The sequence below is a fragment of the Melozone crissalis genome, unplaced genomic scaffold, assembly GCF_028551555.1.
Source record: "Melozone crissalis strain CALT ecotype California unplaced genomic scaffold, PUWL_Pcris_2 ptg000016l_1, whole genome shotgun sequence".
NCBI lineage: Eukaryota > Metazoa > Chordata > Aves > Passeriformes > Passerellidae > Melozone > Melozone crissalis.
In genome coordinates this window covers 53,574,387-53,598,546 of record NW_026535794.1, presented here as the reverse complement: position 1 = coordinate 53,598,546, position 24,160 = coordinate 53,574,387, and the positions used below count along the sequence as shown (strand labels likewise).

The window sequence follows — 24,160 nt, the reverse complement described above, 5'->3', positions numbered from 1 at the left end:
AGGCACTGCCTTCCTTTGCCGAGCTTGCACTGAACCATAAATAAAGACCTTATACTTTCACAGGACAGCCCAACCCCAGTGCTGGTAAATTTCTCCTCTCCTGTCTTCAGCTGGTTCCAAGTTTATAGATGTAAATGTAATGTATTGTGTAAATGTAATGCATTGATTTGTACATTAAAAGACGGAGGATAATGAAGTAATGTTGCATTTGATGTAGAAATCATCATCATGCACATAAAATAGATGCACAGGACAAAAAAGTGTTATTTGAATAAGATTGCCATGGACCTCCACACACTATTTCTCCTTCAAACTATGCTGTACTACAAAGTGCAGCAGGAAAATCTAAAAGCTCTACAGCCAACTCATTATCTGTTGTTAGTAATAACAGAGTGGGCAATGAAATTACCAACTGCATTCCAATAGCAAACTTCTCTGCTCTGCAATTCTCTTCTGATGCTCTAGAGGTGGTCCCATTTGCTATTCACATTTTAGCTTCCTCTAGGCTTCAGGCAGAGCCTGACATCCCTTCCAGTCTTTAACCAGAGACACCATCATATCAGTATGTAGACATATATAAATCTGGGCTGCATTAATGTACCCCTTTCTTGCCTCCCCTCTCCTCTCTCAGAAAAAGTGGGTCAAAGGAGTGTCAGAAGCTTTCTCACACTTAATGCTGTTAAGTCAGCTAATTGAATAAACATTTGTTTAACATTTGCTCCTATTTCACTAATGCACTGTGAGAATGAGAAGAATTTTATTCCCCTTCTTCCCCATCCTCCCCCTTCGTCAGGAGTGCCACTAGCTGTTATCGCAGTGACTAATGTGCTGTATGTGGCCATTATAGTCCTCAACTCTGAAATTACAGCCAGGATGAACGATAGGCTCTGCCTGTATGCTGATTGGAGTTGGATGATGATTGATTAGAAGAAAGTCAGACTACGTAGCCATGCAAAAAGAACTGCACTAAGCCACAAGCTTAAACACTAAAGAGCATTTCACCACTGCCTTCAGAGCTATTAGATGTTTTCATATGAACAACATTTCTTACATCCAGGTTTGCGCATTTTATCTTTATTCTTTCAAATACTGAAATTGCTTGGATAAGAGAGTTATATATTTTTTAATATATATTTATATATATATATATATATATATATATTTTACACATTTCTAAGAGTAGCCTGAACTTTTAGAGGAAATTGAAGAGGCTTTGTGTCAAGTACAGCTAAATCCAGCCTTTCTATATCAAACCCCTGCTAGAAAATTACTGTGCAGATGATAAGGCTGAAAGATATAATAAAAAGTGACTCTACTCAATTTACACTGCAATATTGGTATGACTGAATATTTTTCATTCAGGTGACTGATAAAATCACTAAACTGTATTGCAGATAAATAAAGGAGGCTTCTGTCAAGAATAAACACCATTAATCATGAAGTCTCACCCTCTGAGTGGCTGTGCTATGCAACTGCACAAATGCACCATCACAAGTGGCATGTGACCCACTGCCTCCTTTCTCCCCCCAGCTCCCTGGTGAAACCATCTTCTTAGGAAACTTTTCTGCTGCCTTTACAACATTTGGAAGCCCAGGAATGTCTTTTCCTTTTAAGTTTATACACAACTGCAACTGAAATAAATTTTAGTGGCAATACATTCAGCTAAAAATTGAACCCACAAGACAAAGTGAAGCCATGCAGACTGTGGCTGCATTGCTGTAAATCCAGCATTATAGTAAAAAGCCTGTGTTTAAACTGGTGAGGATGAAGTCTTTATAATTCTAAAGCTGAAACAAGTAGGAAATTTTTCCCCCAAGCCTTCTTCCCATTTTCTTCCGAACCCACATTTTCTTACTGGTTTTATAATTTAGTTTTGCTATTTCCAAATAGGTGCTGAGTTTCTTTTTGAACATACAAACATAAAATTTCTTGACATCATAAATCTACCTCAGTAGAATCTCCTTCCTAAAAAGCAACTTATATGCTAAATAATGGACATGAGCTGAAAGAAACTTACCCAGCAAAAGCACAGTCATACAAAAAGAAAAACAGACAACTTAGGTAACCTTTTTGTAACCCGTTTTAGAGCAAGTGATGATTCAATAGTGGCCATGTTATTAAGCCAGAATGAAGCAGTGCCCTACACACTAATGAGGTTAAAAAATGTAGTTAGGTCTTCATGTTAAAGGCACTTAGCAAGCAGCCTGCTTGGCAAAGACCAACTGTGTTGGAGCAGAGGACTAATCACACAGGCAGGAATCAAATCGACTGGAAGAATTAGGAGACTTGCGGCCCCGAGGAATGTAATTCATGCAGAAAAGCAGTTGTCAGAGCGAGGCCAGGGAACTGTGTGGGAAGAAAGCAAAATAAACAGCTCAACAAAGAAAACAAAGACACTCAAATAGTGGCTTTTCTAATGCTTGAGTACACTGAAACTTCAGTGGGTGCATATGACAAAAAAGTAATCAAAGGCGACCTCTATAAAAGCAATATACCGGTAAATAGTGAACTGGTTCAAAAACACTCAGAAAATGCCTGTAGATCTTTAAAGATAACCTTGGCAGGACAGAGAAAGTACATACATACATACATGCATGCATGACTGGGAGAAGAAGAAAAACAGCAAAATGGTACAAAGTAAGAGAGTTAAAATTATTTCTACAATTTCCCCTCATTTCTCTCTCTACCATTCACAGATGAGAAGAGGATGCACTCTGCATGCAGAGAGTGCTCCTGCCTGTGTGCAGCAATACTCTCTGTGAAAAAACAGCATTGCTAATTAGGATCCACTCCCACAGCATGAGGACCAGATTACTGCATCCACCAGGGGGATTATCTGACCAGAAGGAAGAGCTTGAGGCTTGTCCTAAATCTCAAAAAAACTCAAGCGCAATTCATGGGAAGTTTTTCTCATGATGGGTATGACCCATGACAGTAAAATTAAATTTTGAAATTAACTCATATATGAATCTCACAAACACTTTGTTCTCTTGAAAAACAGTATTTTTAATTAATGTGTTATTGCTCTCATAATTTAGTGGGTTTTTATTTTTAGAGAATGAAGCTTTTATCACTTTTAGTACTTTGGAGCTTTTCTCCTCATCTCATTCATTCACTTATGATTTGTCTAAACCCTCCATACCTCAAACTCAAGAACGCTATGCTCACTACTGTTACAGGCAATTTTAGCTTCTCTTCTTCCCTTAACTCCTTCCTCTCATTAAGGCAGGTGTTCCTTCTTTTGATAAAGCACCTGAAAGTTTCTCACATCACCTCAAGTGAACACTGTCCTCAACATCGGTTCTGTGATGCTAAGAAACACTCTTTCCCCAAATTCAAAACCAAAACAAAACAAATACTTTCATTTCCAGTGCCTACTGTAAGATATGTTCACAATATTACAAAACTGCAATTTGGGGAAGAAAAAAATATTTTCTTAATTTTTTTATATAATAAAATAATAACTTCACTGTTTAAAACAAAACCAAGTCAGCAATAACAAAAGAGAAATTCAGGAACTGAATATTTTTCCTATTGCACTTGCTATGCATATTTGGTTGTGAAGGGAACATTTGACTAAAATTCTAACTTTACAGGACTACAGTCCTGACAAAACAGTGATATGAAGGTTCAGCATTAATCATTTCTGTTGAGGTATGGTTGGATTTGCTTCAAACCTCTGTACTATCATCAACAGACAGCCCAAAATTGATATTCACAGGGATTAGTGACTGTTACTGAATAGAGTATCAGCTAGAATTTCTCATCTAAAACTACATGCAGCAGAAAAAAAAACCTCCTGAATAAAATTCTACATATATACATTTCTATATAAAATGCACAGATTATTTTCTGATACGCATCTTGCCCCCCTTTCCCCTAGACAAATACATGATGTGGAAAGAAAAGCCATTTTGAGAGTGCACCTGAGTGACAATATCAGCTGTACAGTACATATTTATGCTGTACCCAGGGCTGGAGTCAAGGGGTGACCTTATGAAAGCACAACTTCAAGCTTCTCCCATCCTCCAAACACCACCTCCAACAGCAGGTGTGTGCAAGTCACACATCAGCACTAACAATCAGGAGAGCAGTAGAATTCACAGGTATATGAAGCATCACTTACATCAAAGGTGAATTCTGCTAAGGTAAAAGAGGGAAAGAAAGATATTCTGCTAACAGCCCTCCTCTTGTATTTTCCCTGCCAGTAACAAAGGTCCAGGTATGGGAGCTGGCTGAAGTGCAACCAGAGAAGATGAGGAAAACTTTCAATTCTCATGCCAGGCTGAGAAGTCTTGTCTCTGTCAGGCCACCTTTTTCATCTTGCAAGCACTAAAAGACATTTTGCTGCTACACAGTCCACAGCAATAGTTAGTCCTAACAAACGGTAAATATATAATGGCTGGAAAACTACAGCCATCAAAAGAATCAAGAGAGAAATTCCTCACACTGCTATTCTTGTTCTATTTGTGTGAAAACCTGGAGTTAAAAGCATTTCCCAGGCAATGCTGTAACTTTGAACAACAATACAATAATAGAAATAATAAAATAATAAAATAATAAAAACAACAATACAATAAAAGAAATTAATATTCTGGCTGCATAATTTTTTTTTAAGAGTAGTAAATTCAGTTTTGAAATCTTCAAGGTAAATGCATTATGTGCTGGAATCATTATTAGTTCTCTAAACAGAGTAGGTAGCTGGGTGTGTAAATGAAAACCCTAAGGGGAACAACCTGGCCAGCTTGGAACACACCTGCACAGCTACACATTTGTTCCCTCAGCATCTCTGCAATTCAATCTCATCACAGGAGTAGAAACACAGCTCCCAGAAAAGGAGTCAGGATGGAAGCCTGATGTCCAAGAAACAAGCAAGGCAAAGGAAGACAGAGGCAGGCTACACAAGCTTTCTTGGTACTGTCTTGATGATATACACTGATAGTGATCTTCCAGGGTAAGGCAGAGAACACCTGATTGCCCCTGGTCATTCAGCTACTGATCTCTCTGCCAAATCTCTCTACAGTGTTGTTAAATGGGGCTATTTGCCTTGGTGGCCTCTATAAACTGGACTAGACTATCAATCTTTTCTTCCACGGGCCAGTGGAAAAGGCATGATAAATCTAGGCTGAATTTCAACAGGAGATACAGGACTGAAAGATGTGTATCTTAAAGAGATAGCCACTTAAATCTGATATGTTTAGAAATTCACCCTTATGTGAAATTCTCCCTAATTTTCTGTTGATCCTTAACACCAATGGTCACAACACCTCATAAATAATGCTTTCAAGAAGATGATAGGTTAGTTAATTCCTTCAGGAACTTTGTACTCCTGACTCATGGGCTGTAGGATGTTTGCCTCTGTGTCTAACCTCTGCAGAGCCTCCAGAAAATTGCCAATGCACCCATAAAGCTGACCATAAATGCAGTCGTAATCTATTGTAAATTCCGACCTACACATTTGGTGCTGGAAGGGATAAACCACCTGCTTTTCAGGGGCAACTTATGGGGCCCAGCTTCAATGTAAACGTTGCTCTGAAATAAAGTCCCAAGCCATTTCTTGGTCATGCATCCTAAAAGTAACAATCAAACAAAATAACATTTTTCTTTAGATTGTTTCCTCTATCAATCAATAACATCAGTCATCAATGATAGCTCAGCCTGGCCTGAGGCACAGTGATGAAAAACCCATTGAACACAAAACACAACACTTTTAGCGAAATTTAGGCATCATTGGGGTTTATATCTAGCATCACACAACACAGAATATGCAGGGAAGAGCTAGTTAGTCTCCTACACCTCAGAAGCACAGCTACGACAGCCTATGTTTTGTTACAGATATGTAAACAAATATAGACTTATACACACACACACACACACATATATATAAGAAATACAGTAGGATGAGTAGGTGGTGCCAAAAACAAGGTGTTAATTTAACTTCTGTTTTTTCATCCTTTGGGGAAGAAAGAGTGCCAACTACATTCAATACATACTCCAAAGATTCTAGGACTTGATGTCTTTGTTGGGGGAGGATGGAGTCTAAGTCAGGGAAAGATAGTTTGAGAGTGTGATGAAGATGCTCTGTGTTTCTAACACGTGCTACTCATCACTCACATTTCTTGGAGTTTATACCTACTCTAACTTTAGGGAACTTCCAATTCACAACACAGGAATCTCACAGGTACACTTTAAAAAAAGAGAAAAAAAAAAGAATAAAGAAAAATCCCCACTAAGACTGTAACATTTCAGCTCTCTTTGAAGCAAGATTTAACATGAGTGGAAGAATTGTGCTGAAAAAAAAGGAGTCTGTCACAGTCCAGTACCTCACAGGCTACTGCAACAAGTTTGACAGCAGCCTCTATAGAGTTGGCTTGCTTCTGGTTCACTGCACGTGAATACCACAGTCAATATCTGCTCACTCAACTAATACTGCTGACTACAGCACAAAGAACACAGGAATTTTGTCCAAGAAACCACAGGCTCAGAGCCTTTGAATGTGCACTATGTTTAGAGCTTGCATTCTTTGCAGCTGATAACAGAATGAGATAATAGAAATTTCAAGCAGCAGAACTCAAGCATTGCAGCTATTCTATATATTTTTGTTTAAATGTTAAATTAAGGTTATGATCTACATGTTCTCAAAGGTTTTGCCATTGAACATTTTTTTTCTAAGCATTTTGTTAACATTTTACCTGTAATCTTCCATCTTTCTCAGCCTCTGAGTAGTTCCTTGCATTAGTTTTAAGTGCAGAGATTTAAAATTACTCAGTCCATGACAAATGTAAGCGAAGACATTCCACCCTATTATGTAAAGAGGATGCATGCCCACACACACACAAATTCGCCCACTTGTATACACATTTGCTTACAGCAAGCACCCAAACAACCTGTAATCATGTCTAGTTATTCCTCAGTTTACAGAAAAATGTTACATAGAACAGTGACCTGAGGCATAGCTTTGCTGGCCATTCTTTTTGCTTCCATCATCCCTTAATTCACGCTGGTTTGAAAGCCCGCCTTAGGGAACCACTTCTCACTGGCAGCCAAGAATTCATCTCAGGACTGTTAACTGCCCAGACGGGGTAAATCAGCTTAGGGCCAGTGCTGATAGACTCCTCACTGCCCAAAAACCTTGGAACTGCTCCTCTGCAACAGCATCATTCATAAAAACCTCCTAAAGAATCCTTTTGCTGCACTGGGCTCCACCAGACAAACTTGTGTCTCTCTGTGTATCAGGTGGAGAGGAGGCAACCGATCGCCTTTAGACCATCAGGGGAGTGCTCCCAAGGGCTTTTCCCAATTTTTTCTCCCCCTGCATCACAGGGCAGGATGCCCTGTGCATTGCTGCTACTGCAGAGTCCTGAAGAGAAGTGGTCAGCCAGCTGCCAGCCACTGGTGGCACATTTTGTTCATTAGGGCTGGGGGCTGCTGCCACTCGAGTGCTTTTTTCAACATTAAATAAAAAAAAAAAAACATGAACCAAAGATTTGGGGGAACTTTCTACCAAGAATTTTCAACAAAACAAACCATTACATTTTAAAAGCTCTTCTTTCTACATTAAAAATTTCACCATAATTTTCCCCTAATTTTAATTGCTGCAACTTCCCCAGACAGCCCAAAATCAAGCTGGCTGCATAAAAAGAACAAAGAGCCTCTGTTAACGCAATATTTATCTGCTGCTATTGTTTCTCCTTTATAAATCTGTAGTTCCTTGGCATTACAATTAGCTACTCCAGAGAAAATGATTATGTCACAAAGTATTATCCACCACAGAAACAGATGAATGATGTGAACCAAATGTAATCTGGTGCGCTTAGAGGCAATTCTGTTGACTTTCATGTAAATGTGCTGGCTTAAAACAGGGATGGATTTTAGCAGTGAATCCTTATTTGATCTAAAATTTATTTTTCAGCAGAAATTAAATAAGATCGTTTTTCCTAAATACTGCTTTTTTCCTAGAAGAGAGAGAGCAAATCAGTGAGAAATACAGAAGAGTTGAAATGACTGTGCAGTAACTTCAGACTGCAGTTTACCTAAACAAATGAATGTAACAACTTACATAAAACAGCCACATCAAAAATATTTAACTATTTTTATCCACATCTTAACCTACTTTCTTTTCTTTTAAAAGGTAGCTAAGAATCAAAAATTTAAGAGAAACATTAACCTTTTTTTCTGCAATTCAATATACGACACTACTAATTTGCTTTCCAAACTTTTTTCACTTTGAGATAGTTTTTAAAAACACTCTGTTTTTAAAAACTATCTGAAGCCACTCTGCAAGCATTACAAAGCTAACGAAGGAGAATTTATGTTCTGCAAATCTTAAGGTAAATACCACTTCATAAGAATGAACAAAACACTGATTCACTATTTTAAATGATGTAAAACTATACGCTGAGTGAGATACCACAGTTTTAGCCTAGACAGAAGCTTCCTATTCCCAAGCTTTGTAAAAGGTCTGGCACTGAAAGAAAACTATCTGCTGAAGTTTATATGTGGGCATCTGGCCCTGGTATTTTACTTCCCGAATAATCACTAAGGAAAGAGGGATACATGCTGCTTGCAGAGCCTACAACACGCATATCTGTGGCACATAACAAATTCTGCATAACCTTAACGAGTCACCAGACCATGCTGATTCCTTCTCAGAGACTTGCTATAAAAATCCTCCAGGCTATGAGCAGCTGCTTATTCTGCATGCTGCACTTCACTTCCCGAGACAGGTTTCTTGGGGTGTTTCACATTTAATACAAGATTTCTTCCTGTTTAAAGAAAATACTTTCACGGATGATTTTGGGAAGCTGTAACTACAGTCATCTTTTCATGTCCCAAGAGCTTCCCAGCCTTTCTTCTTTGATGGCTCCTGGCTAAACCATAAAACCCATTCCAAGTCTTAAAGTAATTAAAGCCAATTCAATGAGTGATGTTTTTCATGCTGGGTGGGGCTCTCCTTCCCACTGTGAAAGGATCAATGAATGCTCTGACAAGCTGACAAACTCCTTGCCAAGTCTACAGCTTAGAGGTACACTGAGGTAAAGCAGCAGGTAAAAGATTTAAGAGGTTTAAACACTCAGATTTTAAAAAATAAATTAGAGCTTAGAAATGAAAATGGAAAGAAAACTCATAATGTCAGGGACAAGGCTGGGAAAACATAAACATCCTATCAAATGTGCGACTAGCAGTTTCTCCCATAATCAAGGATATGCTTTAATCTTCTCACATTTGGATATCCCCTATTTTGCTGCATGGTCCAAAATCAGACGATGATGAAAGCTGAGTGTCTGGGCCTGACTTTGCTTTTCTTTCCACCCTTGTGTAATTGATGTGTGTATAAACTACATATGAAATAACATACCTAAGAATCAGACTCCCTTTTTATCAACTTGGAGCTGACTGAAAGCAAAACACATGCTTTGGTTTAGTACCAGAGCATTGAGAAAGTTCAAAATGTCTGTTCAAGGCACTCGTGTTAGGCACATGCACGGTTATCCGCACGTGCATCATTTCAGGGCATTAGAGTGCCAAACTTGCCAGTCTCAATCAGCAGTTAGGAAAAAAAAAAAAAAGGAGCTTGGAATATTGTTCATCCTAGGGAGCTAAAATATACCAGCTGTACCATGCAACTTCCTCCTGGCAAAGGCATTCTCCCTTGACTGTAAGCATATGAGGAGCACCTTCCCTTAGATTTACCTGCTCACTCTTCCTCATGTGTAGTCCAGAGCTAAGGCAAAAAGGGATGGCAGAAAGAGATGGAGACTAAAGGGATGAATATTTTCAAACATGCATGATGCATCTTGTAATGCATTCAGCCCTGAAACTTTAGCTTTCCCCTAGCCTCCTGTAACACATGCATTTACCACTCCAGGATATACACAAGCCACTGCCCCAGAGCAGTGGCTGATTTTACCACCTGACTGCTGTCTCCTGCCTCATCTCTGCAGGAATGTGTTCCCTCCACAGCCACAGTAACAGTGCCTGAAGGTATCAGAATAGGTCACCTTTAAAGGCTGTCCAACTCAACCTTGAAATGAAGCATACTGGAAAAAACCTACTGATGCAACTTGGTTGAAGCATGGGAATGAATGAATGGACAACAAGAGCTTCCTAAATTGCTGAATTTCAATCCATCAGGAGAATTTTGCCTCTGCCTTAGGAGCTTTTCTTTTAAATTAACGAATAAAAACTCTTGTCCTGGCTAAGACAGATTTTAAAACTTGTGGGACTGTGAAGTTATTTACACTTGCACTGTCATAAAAATAGACATCCTGCTTCTTCTTCTGTTCACTGCTAATAACTCTCATTCCAAACAAAGACATCAAGCAACTGGAAGAGTTAGCCAATAATAAATTTGTGATTTGGATCTTGAAGAAAAATAGCATACTCATGGTATTACTTTCAAATAATCACCCTCATCAGCGGCATGATTTTGAATCACTGCACACCAACCAGCAAAGCCACTACACTCTAATTGATGACCTAGATGTCAAGGATCAAAACAGAGATAAGCTTCAGCTCCTCCTTTAATACCATATTTTAGAAATCAGTTTTGAAAATAAGGAAAATTAGGAAAAAGCTGGACAAAAACAACAAAGAAAAACAAAGCAAGAAATGCAATTACTAAAGCCATGTTTCTTTTGGTTTGTTTTAATCATATGGTGTTGATCACACAATTTAACTTCCTTGCTCAATGTAAAGCAGCAAAACTGAATTACAGTGTACTGGATTTTTTTAAACTGAATTTGAGAAAACACAATAATAAAAGGAAAACAGAAGCCCCAGCCTCAATTCTGCCATTCATCCATTGCTGCTGAAGAACAACTCAAGCTGCATACATCTTCCTGAAGTACAAACCAGAGATGTAGTGCAGAAATTCCAAGATAACTACACAGTCCGAACAGGTTTTGGTAACACAAAGTGACACATTTCAGTACATTTTCATAAGGGTTGGGGGTTATTATTGGGCTGTAATTGCAGTTGTTCTAACACGTAATAAGCCATGGCTGGAAAAACAAAGGCAGGTTAATTTGTGATTTCCTCTACTCATTCAGAGGCAAATTAAGTGTCAAACAGCTAATACAGAACATATTTCATTTTATGAGATTTTAATTTAATTCTGCACCATATCGTTGATGCCTTAATGTAGGGTGGTTTATCTAAGAGGAAGAGCAATTTATAAACCTCTTTCAATTGAAAGCTTTAATGATAGGATACGATAGCATAATTACAGCAATGCCTGCTAGTCCTACTATACATAAGCATCTGTCACCAATTCCATCATAAACATAAACCCTTATTTTAAGGGTTTATAACTCAAATTATAAAATTCAGCTCCAGGCTGAAATTTGAGATGCAACAGTTCTGACCATCAGCAATTAAACGATAAGCATCACATATATATATATATATACACATATATATATATATATACACACATACACACCTTTTTAGAGCTGCAAGTATGTAAGAGCCCTGTAAACATCTTTAAAATTCCTGCTTTCTTTTTTCTTTTTCACTTGGCCAGTGTTCAAAATTATGTGCAGACACTGTAGGTACCATGCAGACAAGGCCCTCCTCACATTTTTTCTGCACTTGTATTATACCTAAACTAATTCCACTAAGGCTTGACAGGTTCTGGAACCTATTTCAAGGAGCTTGGATAAATAAAATTATGCCTTTTTTAAAAATTTTATTTTTAATTTATATTACATACACAGATTTGAGAGTACTACAAAGCTGAGGAGAAAACCACTCATACAATGAAGTCATTGTTGAAGGTGTAAGTAAACATTTGCTTCCTGACTGGTTTCTTGCCATTTTCTCTAAGAATTCTCAAATATCTTCTCAACTCAGTTCTTTCTTCTTTATTTTTTTTTAAATGGGTGCTAGGACAGCAGTTCAAGTAATGGCTGCAAACGATCCCAGGTAATCCTAAGTGCTTCTAACACCTGGCTCTGGTAAAACTTACAAGAAAACCACTGGGTGCCTACCTCACATGTACATACATAAATATATTTTCCTGAAAACTGCAAAAGCATGACAAACCGTAACATCTCAAAAATGTTAAAGTCTAAATGACTTTTTTTGAAGTTGCTTTATTACCTTTTTATATTTAATTACCTTTTTATATTTAATTACATCAACCACAACAGCCCCAAGTGTCCACTACAGCTCATCATTCCAATGGTGACATAAACCAAATGAGCAAAAGGATCAACAGAAGTTAATGGGGGAAAATGGACAATATAAAGGCAATTTTGAGTTTAAACTTTGGGCTGATATCAGAGTATATTTCAAAAGCATCTGCCTGCAGCCATCACATCTGGCTAAGACCTCCTTGCCTCTGCAGGGCCCAGCTGAATCACCACTTAATCAGGGAGCAGGGGTGCACAGCACGCAGCAGGGCACCTTTCCATAGAAGGAGCATGATTTTGGGGTCAGAGGGGACTACCTCTATAAACAAAGTATGAAAGAGGCATTTTCAACATCTTTTGGGGCTCTTACGAAGTCTTGGCACTGAGAGCAGTATAGACTGCTAGTCCTGATTTCCCACTGTCACCCAAAGCAGGTAACACTGGCCTACCCAGCCAAAAGCCCTGCTGTGGGTTGGGCTGCTGCAGGCTGGGTTCATGGGACTGAGGCCCCAGGGAGGGCTCAGCTCAGCAAATGCAGGAAGGGTCCCACATGGCAGAGACTTCCAGAAGCCTCTTCCAAGCTGGTGGGCAGTACTTGAGTCTTGGATGATGGCCCTCTGCTGATGCAGGTTAAAACTCCCTACCCCACCTGCCCAATACAGAGAGAAAGGCAAATTCCCCACTAGCTTCAGAATGAGCAGGATCATCTCCCTCAGCTGATCCCAAAAGCGTCCATCCATGTAGAATATTGACTGCAATGCAAAATCTAGGATTACCCTGTAATGACTATCTGAGCCTGCCACCTTCAGCTTACAACAGTATTTAGCAGAAAATTTAAGCATGAATTTGAGTGTACTTTATTATGTGGTAGATTGTGGTGTAAATGGTGATGCATCTGAGGAACCCTGAGGAATAAATCACAAATTTCTGTGCTCTCTCGTTCTATAAATACCCACTTTTCCTCTAATGCCCAAGAAGACTGCAACACAGATTTATTACTTACCTCCAGGCAAATTTGCTCTGAAATTACAATTCAGTAATAGAAGACTGACCCAAAAAAAACCTGTTAGTAAAATATTGTGTGTGTACTTGGGCATGTAGTTAGGATTGTTAATATCAATTAATTCTGCTCACAGAGGAGGACTTGTTTTAAAACAACTTCATTTTTCTTCTGCATATATGTAATTACACAGCTGTAACTAATAGCCATAGAAAAGCAATCTGCCATCTAAACAACTAGCATTATTCTTCAAAGTATTACTTGTGCTTTTCTTCTTGTATTTCCTCAGTGTGAGAGGTGATTAGTAGATATGATTAAATGTATACATCAAGCCTTTTAGTGAAGCACCAAGCCCTGCTTTTCGGCTCCATTTTTAATGGTATTTAGCAGTTTTCTGGACACATTCACTGGTTTATTCTGCAATGCTGATACCTGTCTCCCCATATGGAATAAGATAAATTTTATTTCTACAGGATTTCACCACTACCACCCTTTTCTATGCATGTTATCACTGGTATTCATTTCTTTTATCTTTGTGTAAACCATGTGCTCTATCACATTTGCCATTTTGTTTGGGTGACATTCCCATCAATCAACCGATTGCCTATATGTGCACACAACAGGGACTAAGAAAATTTACCAAAAATTTCATTATGCTTCATAGCAGTCACTAGGGAAGAAAACCAACCTAATGGTTGTTTTGTAAACAAACCTTTGGCATGAAAGGAAATTTTAGCCAAGAAGAAAACCAAGCTTAATACAGATTAGATACATGTTTATCTGGCTGTATTTCACAGGGCTCAGCACTTTTTAATTTAGCCTTTATAGAATGACACAATAAAGAATAAATGTCAGCAAAAGACACAGGTAACCTTTGCCAGTTACCTATTATAATAGAAATTCCTCAAGTACCAGCATGGGTTTTGCTTTATGAACAGATAACCTCAATGCTTTCCAAAAGTAAATCTCACACTTTGGAAAGACTGGAAAAGTGCTTCAGGTACATGGTTTCAAGCATTACAAAGGTTCATGTATTTGTCCATTCTTTCAGGAAGCAAGGGGGAACACTGAATACTCACACATGCAGAGGAGGAATGGGAGATGGTTCGTAATGGTAGCGCCCCTCATGATGTCTTGCATCAATTGGTACAGGAGGGTGGAATGCTGGAAAAAGGTGAGGAGGATCTGAAAAAACAAGCGAGGTTCCCAGATCTGAGTATCTCCAATGATTCTTTAAAAACAACATTCATAAAGACAGAACAGATACTGAAAAGCATGTGTTAAGAGTGCTATGACTTAGGGGTCACAATCTCCTTCCATGCTGCTATCAATCAGGTCTATCTGAGAGGAGAATTTGGCCCACACTGTTTGCATGAATATGTATTTACTAATTTTAATATTCTCTTTTTATAGCTTAAATGGAAAAGGGCATTAAAAAAGTCTTTAATAAATAATTATGTGCCCATATGTGAAGCACCAGATCAAAAGGACCATCACAGCTTTCATAAGCATTCCTGATTTATTTATTTTGTATTAAAACAAGAAAAAAATCATCCCAGGAAAAAAAGCCTAAGCAGAGAATACAATGCAATAAAAACATATATCCTCAGAGATGTACACACAGTCTTACAACAGAAAGCCAACCTGAAGTGACATGCTGAAAAATATAAGTAAAACTGGAGTGAATCAGACAATGATGTTCAAAGGCAAATGTGACTGGGAAAGGCCATGTTGGAGATGTTTAACTGCACCACACCAATGGCACAACCTGGAGGAATGTGTGGTAGGACAGAGGGACTCATTTCATACCCAGCTCCTAAAAAGGAAGAGTACTTTCTTTGTCCCCATGACTGGAGACCCAGGCATTCATGGCTGCAGCGAGCTCCCCTGCTCTATGTCCTCCATGGCTTTCACAGGATGGGGATTTTGCAGCTGTCAGAACTGCTGGCTCCTGCTGCTTCCAGAGAGCCTGGGAGATAGGCTGACAAAAGGGGGAATGCACCCCTGACACCCCATGGGCACTCGCCACCCTCCCCACAGCTGCTGCAGTCAGACTGTCCCCCAGCTTCGAGGGGCACAGCTCACACTGACCACAGCTCTCCTCACCGCACACCGCTGTGATCTGTGCGCCTCAAAATGTCACACGCTGCTCACCACTGCCCCCCAAACACTCACAATTCCCACAAAATGCTAAACACCTCCAGCGGCATGAAACAAACTTATCCTGCACAACCATTACCCAGTTGCCACTTTGGGTGATGTCATGTGTTTATCTGACACCAAAGGCTGAGAAGTATAGACATTAGGTCATGTCATGGATTTACTAAAATGCTTCTAGAAAAAAAGGAAACTTCAATAGTGTACTGGCAGTAAAATTAGTTCTACTCCAATTTTGCCCACCAGCTCTTGAAAGTATCTTTTCTTTATATTTCCTACCTTTCCTATTCATCAAAATTTAAATCTCCTCTTAGATTATATTATTTGTGAAAGCAGTTCCCTGGTCTCAACTAGAGATGTTTAAAAAAAAAAAAAGGATTTTTCCTCATCATGATTTAAAAAGCTGGGTTGCTTTATTATTGCTTTTTGAAGTGCGGGAAGAATGAGAGGAACAAACCTCATTGCCCTGAGGGAATTCACACAGGGGATGAAGGGGAAATAATTTCTGAGGAACTATTCCCAGTACTTCAAGAAAGCCTGGAAACATCTGACACAGACTGTCCAGTCACACAGCTTGATTTTGTGAAAGAACATCAGCATGTGACTAGCCACAGTACATTTCAGCCATTTACTGACTTAGGAACCATAAATGAAAAATAATTGTGGTTTATGATGTAAGCTGGGAGCTCAAACTCACAATATTCTTAATTCTGACTCTGTTACACCAACTGGACCTTGGCATGCCATCTGTTATGAGCTTCACTGCCCATGCCAATCACTCGTGGTCTCCAATGGAGGTAAAAAATGGATCACAGATGATGGGGAACACACTGTCATTGAGTGTCATTGATGCTTGCTGCCACCTCCTGAACACATTCCCCAGCAGACACCCAGGCGAAGGGGAAAAGGGATATGGGAAGTGAGTTTTAGCACATCTCCCTGCCTACCCTCTCCCATGCTAAACTAGTATTTGACTATAGCAGCAGAAGCCAGAGGGAGTAGGTTTGAAAGAAGATGTCTTAGTATTTTACAGTACAAAGTCTGCCACCATTTTTTCAGCAAAAAAGGAAGTCACTTACACCAACATAAATGCACAGGCAAATCCTTCTCTGCCCTATGTATCTCCTTCAAAGACTGAGTCTGGAGAGCACAGGTAAGACCACAGAGATTTTGCTACTCATATTCATGTCAGACAGGATGTGGTTCACCTGGCCAAAACATGAAATCCCACTCAGGATGCCAAGCCTCTTCACTGTCCCACCATGCCCAGCCTGAGCACCTATCCATTAAAAGCAGTCCTAGTAATTGTGCAGTGAAACACCATTTGACCCTCCTAAATGTCTAATTTACTTTCCACTGAGAAATGGAAACTTAGTATTAAACAACCCAAAAAAAAAGGTATTTTTATCTGTGGGGCTTATGCAGTGCAGATCATCAACAAGTTTTATTTATGCATGGGCTATAAATCTCCAAGAACATCTTTTTGAGTCCTCTCACATTAAGCGCCTTTGTATATCTTGGTTGCATCTTGTTTGTAGTTTCCATCTGGGAAACAGCCGTACTCCATCATGGCACAGGGAGCTGTCTCTGTCAGCCCTGAGCCGTCCGGAGCAGAGCTGCATATCAAACCCCAACATAATTACCCATCTCACAGTTTATTATTTACACATGAGCAATACAGCTGGTGAACATCATAACTCAAGTGTATGTATAATAAGTTACTACACTGTAGCCATCTCTTGTTGCAACCCGTAAGAAAAACCACATGATGACTTTTCCAAAGTCAGGCTAAAACTGCTGAAGCAGAATAAAGTGCCACTAAACCTGGCTACCTCCTATTTATCATACAATTTCCTGACTGATGGTTCCACAAACCAGCTGCTAAGTGCTGTGTACTCTACTGTCAGCAGACTAACATGCTAAATGGGAGACAGGGAGAATAATGTACAGAACTACAGAACTGGTGGAGTCAATTTTACAGATGGAAATCAAATCCTGCCATGTTGGGTCAGCCCTCAGCACAAAAGTAGCTGGCAAATTCTACGTGCTTGGGGGCCCACGACCACTCCACTTTGAAAAGCACTGAATATTTATATGGAAAGACTCTGAGATCAGAGAGCTGCCAAAGCACCCATCATCCAGGGCTTCATTTGGAATTCACTTGAAAAGGCATAAAATGTAATTGGTTGGCGTGTATTTATATGGAAATAGATAATAAGTTTACAAAGCAATAACTGAGGCTGTGGCCAGTTTCACACTGACTTTTCATATCCCACCCAGTAACTATTTCATTAAAGGCACCATCAGAATATTAATGGCACATTCTACCACAATTATTGATACTGTAGGTAAGTAAAAAATTGAGCGAGACTAGTCAGGCTGGAATTGAATCTGAACCTATCTGACTCACAGTTGTTTGTGCAAGATGCTTCACCTATCTAGAAAACCAGGGCAAAAACTCAGTGTCAAAGACAGGTTAGCTGGTCTATGTTTTCATTAATTCATTTAAACTGTGAGGAAAAAAACTCTTACCCTCAGCAAGGAGAAACTCCTCTCACCAAAACAAATCGACAAAATCTAACTTCTTATTCTGCTAAGGAAATTACTTATTACCTTCTTAAAAATTCTGGCTAAGATGCAAACTTACAGAGAGTATGCCAGGCAGTTTTCTTACAGACATCCAAATGCAACTGTGAATTCCTGGGCCAATGACACTCTTGCAGAGACTGATGTAAGTGTACAGTACATGGACAGATGCTGGCTGTGTATTTGCAGCCCTCAGCTTCAATTCAGTAGAAGTATTTGATTCTGTGCATGAATTCCACTGTTTTCAAGAACTTGTAAGGACATGCCAAAGCACTGGCAATATATTTGAAGACATTGCTCACACATTGCTGAGTTTGGTAGCTATTGCTGCCTTTGGAATTTTTTGCTGCCTACTGCTGAAAGCTTCTTTCAGATGTTCTCATGTGTCCTACACCACTAGCGGGGTCTCCTTAAAACAAAGTGTGAGACACAACTGCCTGCAATGCTAAAAACTCATCAATTTTATAACTGTGAGATCATTCTGGAAAAATATGTCAATTTATGCTGCCTTTCTGTTGTGTAAAACCTGCCTTCTTATTTCTCCTTCAAGAATCATTCTTATCTTCTAAAAGAAGTGAATAGGATCATCTCTCTCCAATTACAATCATTCCCATACAGGAAAAAAGAAGAGACCTACTCTTGTTCTCTGAAAGTCGACAACCGAAGTCTCTGCTGCAGCGTCAAGAGAAAGAAACTGGGAGAAAGGACAGGTATGTATGATCCTTGATGCTGAACAGCAAACCTGAATTGAAGTCTGATGAGATGCAATTCACAGCAAGACTTGTTGGAAAGGGGGATGATGCCAGCTGGCTCAAAGGTGCTCTGCAACACTCTGAGAGGACGGCAGAAGGATTAAGCCGCTACAAAGCTCGCTGAAGTTTGTGATAACTTCTGTACACTTTAGTCTCTCCAATATGCCTTACTTAGGTGATCACTACATTTGGAAAGGTCGGCTGTGATGGTGATATGAGTAAAACACTCTGCCCTCAGCTAGCTGATTTGCTGAAGCACCTTGTGATTCCTGCCAAATGCCTGAGGGAGATGGCTGCTGAAATGACAGGCTGCCTTTTTCAGCACATCAAGAAAACTTGTGCTACCGTCTGTGGTGAACCCTAATGTGATAACCGTAGAAGATGCCTGCACTGGCTTGAACTCACCCAGTGTGGCCCCGATGTCTGCACCTGTGTCACGAGGTCAGGACCAAGAAAACAGATGTCCCAAGCCCAACACAGGAAGCCCTCATTATGTTTCAGCACATTTGTCCTTAGGACAATCAGCTCAGCAAATTACATGTCAGAGCTGAGCCAGGTGCAAACTTCTATCTCAGATATAACCTCACTTGAGGTGAAATCTCCTTCCTGTTGAAATCCATTACAGCCTTGATGCCAAACGACAGTACCAAGCTTTCACACCAGATGTAACAGATACAGTATGATGCAAAATATAGCCTCTCTGTTAATGTCTTTTCAATATGCAGAACAGTTTTGAAGAGTTTGCCAGCAAATTTCTACACTTCCTTTGGTTCACAAGCTGATCACCAGATGAGAATTTTCTAATATTCAGCTTTGCAGAGTCCCTAAGGGCACCACTGTTTCTTCACGTACATTTCCTTCAACTGATCTGAACTTAATGGTATTGCCAGGTTTTATGGCAAGAATTAGGTTCTTAGTTGCCAAGCAAAGATCTTATTTTGGATTTCTGTTTAATTACATCTTGCACTAGGGCTCAATAAGAGCACATGTTGTCTCTGAGGGTTTTTTTAGTTCTCTCTCAACAAGGGGTGATTTATGTTTTCTACGTCTGCTTATACAGAGGCTTTAATCAGGAGGAAGAAATGACTGAGCCACAGCTATACGTTAATGCATGCACTTAACTCTGTGCACTTTGAAGAGTTTCCCTATGGTGATGGGGCTGCTGCTTCAGGCCTGGCTGGTTGCCAGTGAAGCACTGCTGGTTTGCAGGCTGATCCACTGCCGTGCTGCAGCCAGTTATCTCAGGATGCCTTCCCGTGGCTCTGTGTGTGCATGCACACACACGCTGCCAAGGTGGCAACAGCCACACTGACATGGATGCAGCTAACTCACCATCTGACTTGACAGAGAAGGGGATTCCAAATAGGAAAAAGGAAAAGCCACGGAAAAGCTGGGAAAAAAGTCAAGTAAGTGTATAAAGCCAAGAAACAGAAATTGAGGAAAATAACTTTTAAGGGGCAAGTCCTCTGCACTCCAGTAGCACTAAATGTTAATTGTGATTACATATAGTAGATGTAACACATTCAGAGAATAGACAGTTTTCCATTGGCTCACTTCCCTTCCTTGTGTCTGTGTGTATTAATGATGATCAAACTTCCCCTTTCTACCCTCCGCTGGTGCTCACAGAGCCTATGTACTGATCTTAAAACTCAACCACAGGAGCTCCAGGCCAAGCCTCAAAACCAGAGCAGAGCTCCAGCTCTTGTTATGGCTGAAAAATAATTTCTATCTTTGCAAAAACAAAAATTAAGACCTTGGCCCATCTTAGGTTCCTGTCATCCATTTTAATACTTTCAGTTTGTAAATCTAAACACCTTGTGGGAACATGTTTTATTGTTAGCAGTTCCACAACCATTATGCCAAACACTTGAGGGAGAAGCAGTTCTTGTGCTAGAATAAAAGTTGCTGGAACTGGTTTCATCAGCTGGCACTGAGAGGTGTTTTAATATGCCAGATTTGCTGCAGGTATTGGCTAAATAACTGCTGGATTGATTTCAGTTTGAACACTTTATTATTCTTTCCAGTCAATGCAACCCTGCTGTCTAAGGAGCAGGACTGCCTTCTGGAATACTAACTAAACTTTCTCAAGTCCATTCAGCAGACTCCAGTGCTTACTGCCATTTGCCCATCTGGAAATAAAAAAAAAAAAAAAAAAAAAAAAAAAAAAAAGAAAAGGAAAAAAAGAAAAAGGAAAAAAATATAGTAAGACAGACTCTACTGCATGTACAAAACACCTTCAACAGAAAAGCCTCCAATTCTTTCAGAACACAATCTATGATTCATCACAGCCCAGTGATTTGCAAATGACTGTTTCCACTGGGATGGATGCACAGGTAAGTGAAGAAATAACTCCTGATCAAAAAGCCATGAACTTGCCTGATGAGTGGGATGGGAAAAGTACTGCTGTCCCACAACCCTCTTGGAATGTACTTTTTAGAGGAGGAAAGCTAAGTCACTCCATCAGCCCAGTCTGCCCAAGAACAAACAGCAGATTGGTGGAAAAGCATCAGGAATATCCTGCCGTCCACCCAAGAAACACTGGCTGCTTCATCCTATAAGCACCCTTAAAAAACTTTCATGAAGAGGAGCACAACTGCATACACCCAGCACCTGTACATTGGCCCATGGTCTCAGGAGAAGAGGATGACAAAGCTCACCATCCCATTGCTTAGAGGTATAATTGCTTCATCTAACACAGCTGGTTCTTGGTACAGCATAGCTCATGTTTTTCATAACCTCTGGATCACATGTAGCATTTCTTAAAAACTTAATAATGTGGTTTCTGCAGGAAAATGACAAATTGCCCGCTGCCAGGAAGCTGACAAAAGAGATCCCTCCCTCTTCTACCTCCAAAGGACCTGCAGTAATAAAATAATTCAGCTTCTGCTTTGCAACAGTTGCTGTCTTGCTTTTCCCGCTCCTAACTTCTCATGCCACCATGTGTCAGTGCAGCCTTCACCACTTCAAAATACATCCCAAAAAATTATGAAAACCTAAATGAGCAACCATGTTTAACTCTCAAGAATCACAAAGTGGTTTTACCCAGCTGCTCTGGAATGCTTCCCACCTTTTATTACACATGTGTATGAAGGATCACATCCTCAGCATTTCCTCCTCTGCAAGCAGTGAGTAATTAGATCCATAACCACAATATATACAAAAACCATTTGTACCTATCTATCTCTTCATATACATGTCTGTAGCACACTACAAATTCCAGTGGTTGAAGGTGAGCTACAAAATGGAAACTGAGGAAATTAAAATATTACAAACAAAATAAATCCTGATCCACGCTGGTGAGAACTAAAGAAGAAATCTCACAGCAAGGCTTTCAGCTCCAAAGAACTTCTAAGCAGAAGTTTAATGTGGACTTCCTGAACAGTAGGAAGGAGGTGCTGCCACAGATCAGCTTGGTTATTCCCTAAGGCTCAACACAGCTCAAAGAATGCATCTGAATGTCCTCATATCAGCTAGACACATTAACTCAGCAATTACAAATATCTGTAATATGCAAAGGTAAATGTGGCTAAGGAAAGGCAACAGAAATCTAGAACCTGGCAGAGGTGGGGGGGACTAGAAACATCCACGTATTGCTGATTTGATGTGGGAACAAATGAAGACAAGTTAGGTAATTCAACAAGCTTTGGTGACATTCTTAGAAGCTTGAAAGCAGCAATGAGTCAGTCTGCAAACATTATTTGTTTAAACAATAGTTTGGAGATATGTGTGCTTTTCTGTGTAGCAGAATCAAGTTTAAAACCTATTTGAAAGGCCAAACCTCAAACAGTTGGGTATCAGTATAGCACAGGGAAATCAATGTAGCTAAACAGATTTTCAACAGCTGAAGATCTGGACCACAGTGTGAAAGACTTGGAAACAGGTTATACTTAGAAGCTTTGATGAGTATTTTATGGCATGATAGGAATTAGAGAGGAGAATGTATAATTACATCAGTGATGTCTATTTTTAGATATAAAAACTCCTCAGGTTTTATGGGATGAACTATCAGATGAACACTCTGAGAGATTTCTTTTCCCTGTTGTTCAATCTGATTTTTAAAAATTTCATCCGAATATCCATAACTATTTAGCTTCTCTCTGTATCACCCTTAGCAATTACTCTCCTTCTGAGGTGTTTACATTCTTCAGGCTCTTGCAGGTGAGCACATAGTTACTACATGGGCTGCCAGGCTACTTGATAATATACATTTATTGCAACCTTTAAGCTCTCTGTCCATATTCTAAATTAATCACAGTGATTTGTTTCTTCTTTCTGCGTTTCTTCCAGGTTGACTTGTCCCTGCACTCCTGGGCATCAGATTTTCATGTTTCATTACACTGTTTAGGAACAGGCAGTCTTAGAAATTTATAATAGAAATAACCTGTTTCTGAAAATTTCCCTTTTTAGCAGGGATATGTATTTCTTACACACAGTCTCAAAAACTATTATCTTTCATTTTTCCACATTGAGACAGTGTATTCATTATGTGGCCTCACCTCCCATTTCTAGAGGACTGCTGGTGAAACAGGCACTGCTCAAGTCAAATAAAGTCAACACAAATCAATTCTTAGTTACTACTTCTTGACACTTCCAAATACTTGACATTAAGCTGTTTTCTTCCTCCATGTTCTCTCACCTTCCCTCAGCTTCTTAGAGACTTCTTCCTCTGTATTTCATTTTTATGCTGGCTACTTTTTGTTTCAGATCATTACTGAAGATGGAAAGCACAGTGAGTTCCCTTTATTTGCCCTATTGACATTTATTCTAAGTGCTCGCTCAGCCCGTTTTGGAGATGTCATATGGTCAATTGCAATCAATCTCAGCTATTTTTACAAGCCAAAATTTGAGGAAAATATTTTTTAACAAAAAGGGCCATAGTCAAATTATGTCACTTCCCTGGGCCTGAGCCTGGTCACTGTTAACAGAGAGAAACCCTTTCTGAGACACTCTAAACCTCTTCAGTGAAAAGTCCCAATAAAGAGCTAAAATGACAGTATTTTATTAACTCTGTGTGATAATCACATATCCTCTAAACAGAGAGAGACAGCTCCCCCAGGATTTTCCTGGGGAAGGCTGTGAGAAGCTATGAGAAAGTTCAGAGAAAGAATTAAAACAATTATTGTCTCAATCTCTGCACCTGGCAGGCAGTCTCTGTTTGTCAAAGATGTTTACAAGGAGGTGTCCCTTCTTGACCAATGAGAGAAGGTGAATGATCAAGGTGAGAGAAGATTCCCAAAGGAATCTTAGGTCCACCGTTGTTTCTGTATAAACTGTGTATTTCTAATAAAAAAGTGCTTTTTCATGCCTTCTGATGATGGAGTCTCCGTACCACATTTGGCTGTCCCTGATACCCATTTGGTGATAACTCCTCATTATTTCTTCTAAAAATAGTACCTCAATTGCCTGAAACTGCTTGTTCTTTTACTAAGCTCTCTTGGTTTTTGTACTTTTATTCACTTCATTTTTCTTTACAGACAACTTCTCTGTTTCCCACTACCCAAAGACAGGATGACAGTACCAGCTTTAGATAT

The 24,160-nt window shown here is 39.6% G+C and overlaps 1 protein-coding gene across 1 annotated transcript in view; it reads right to left on the bottom strand.

Annotated features, from left to right (window-relative positions):
* Positions 1-24,160, bottom strand: part of GLI3 (GLI family zinc finger 3) — a 203,816-nt gene that overhangs the window by 77,962 nt on the left and 101,694 nt on the right. The window contains exon 4 of the mRNA XM_054273943.1: positions 14,214-14,319. Coding sequence (XP_054129918.1) covers positions 14,214-14,319 — 106 coding nt within the window. The remainder of the gene's footprint in view (positions 1-14,213; positions 14,320-24,160) is intronic.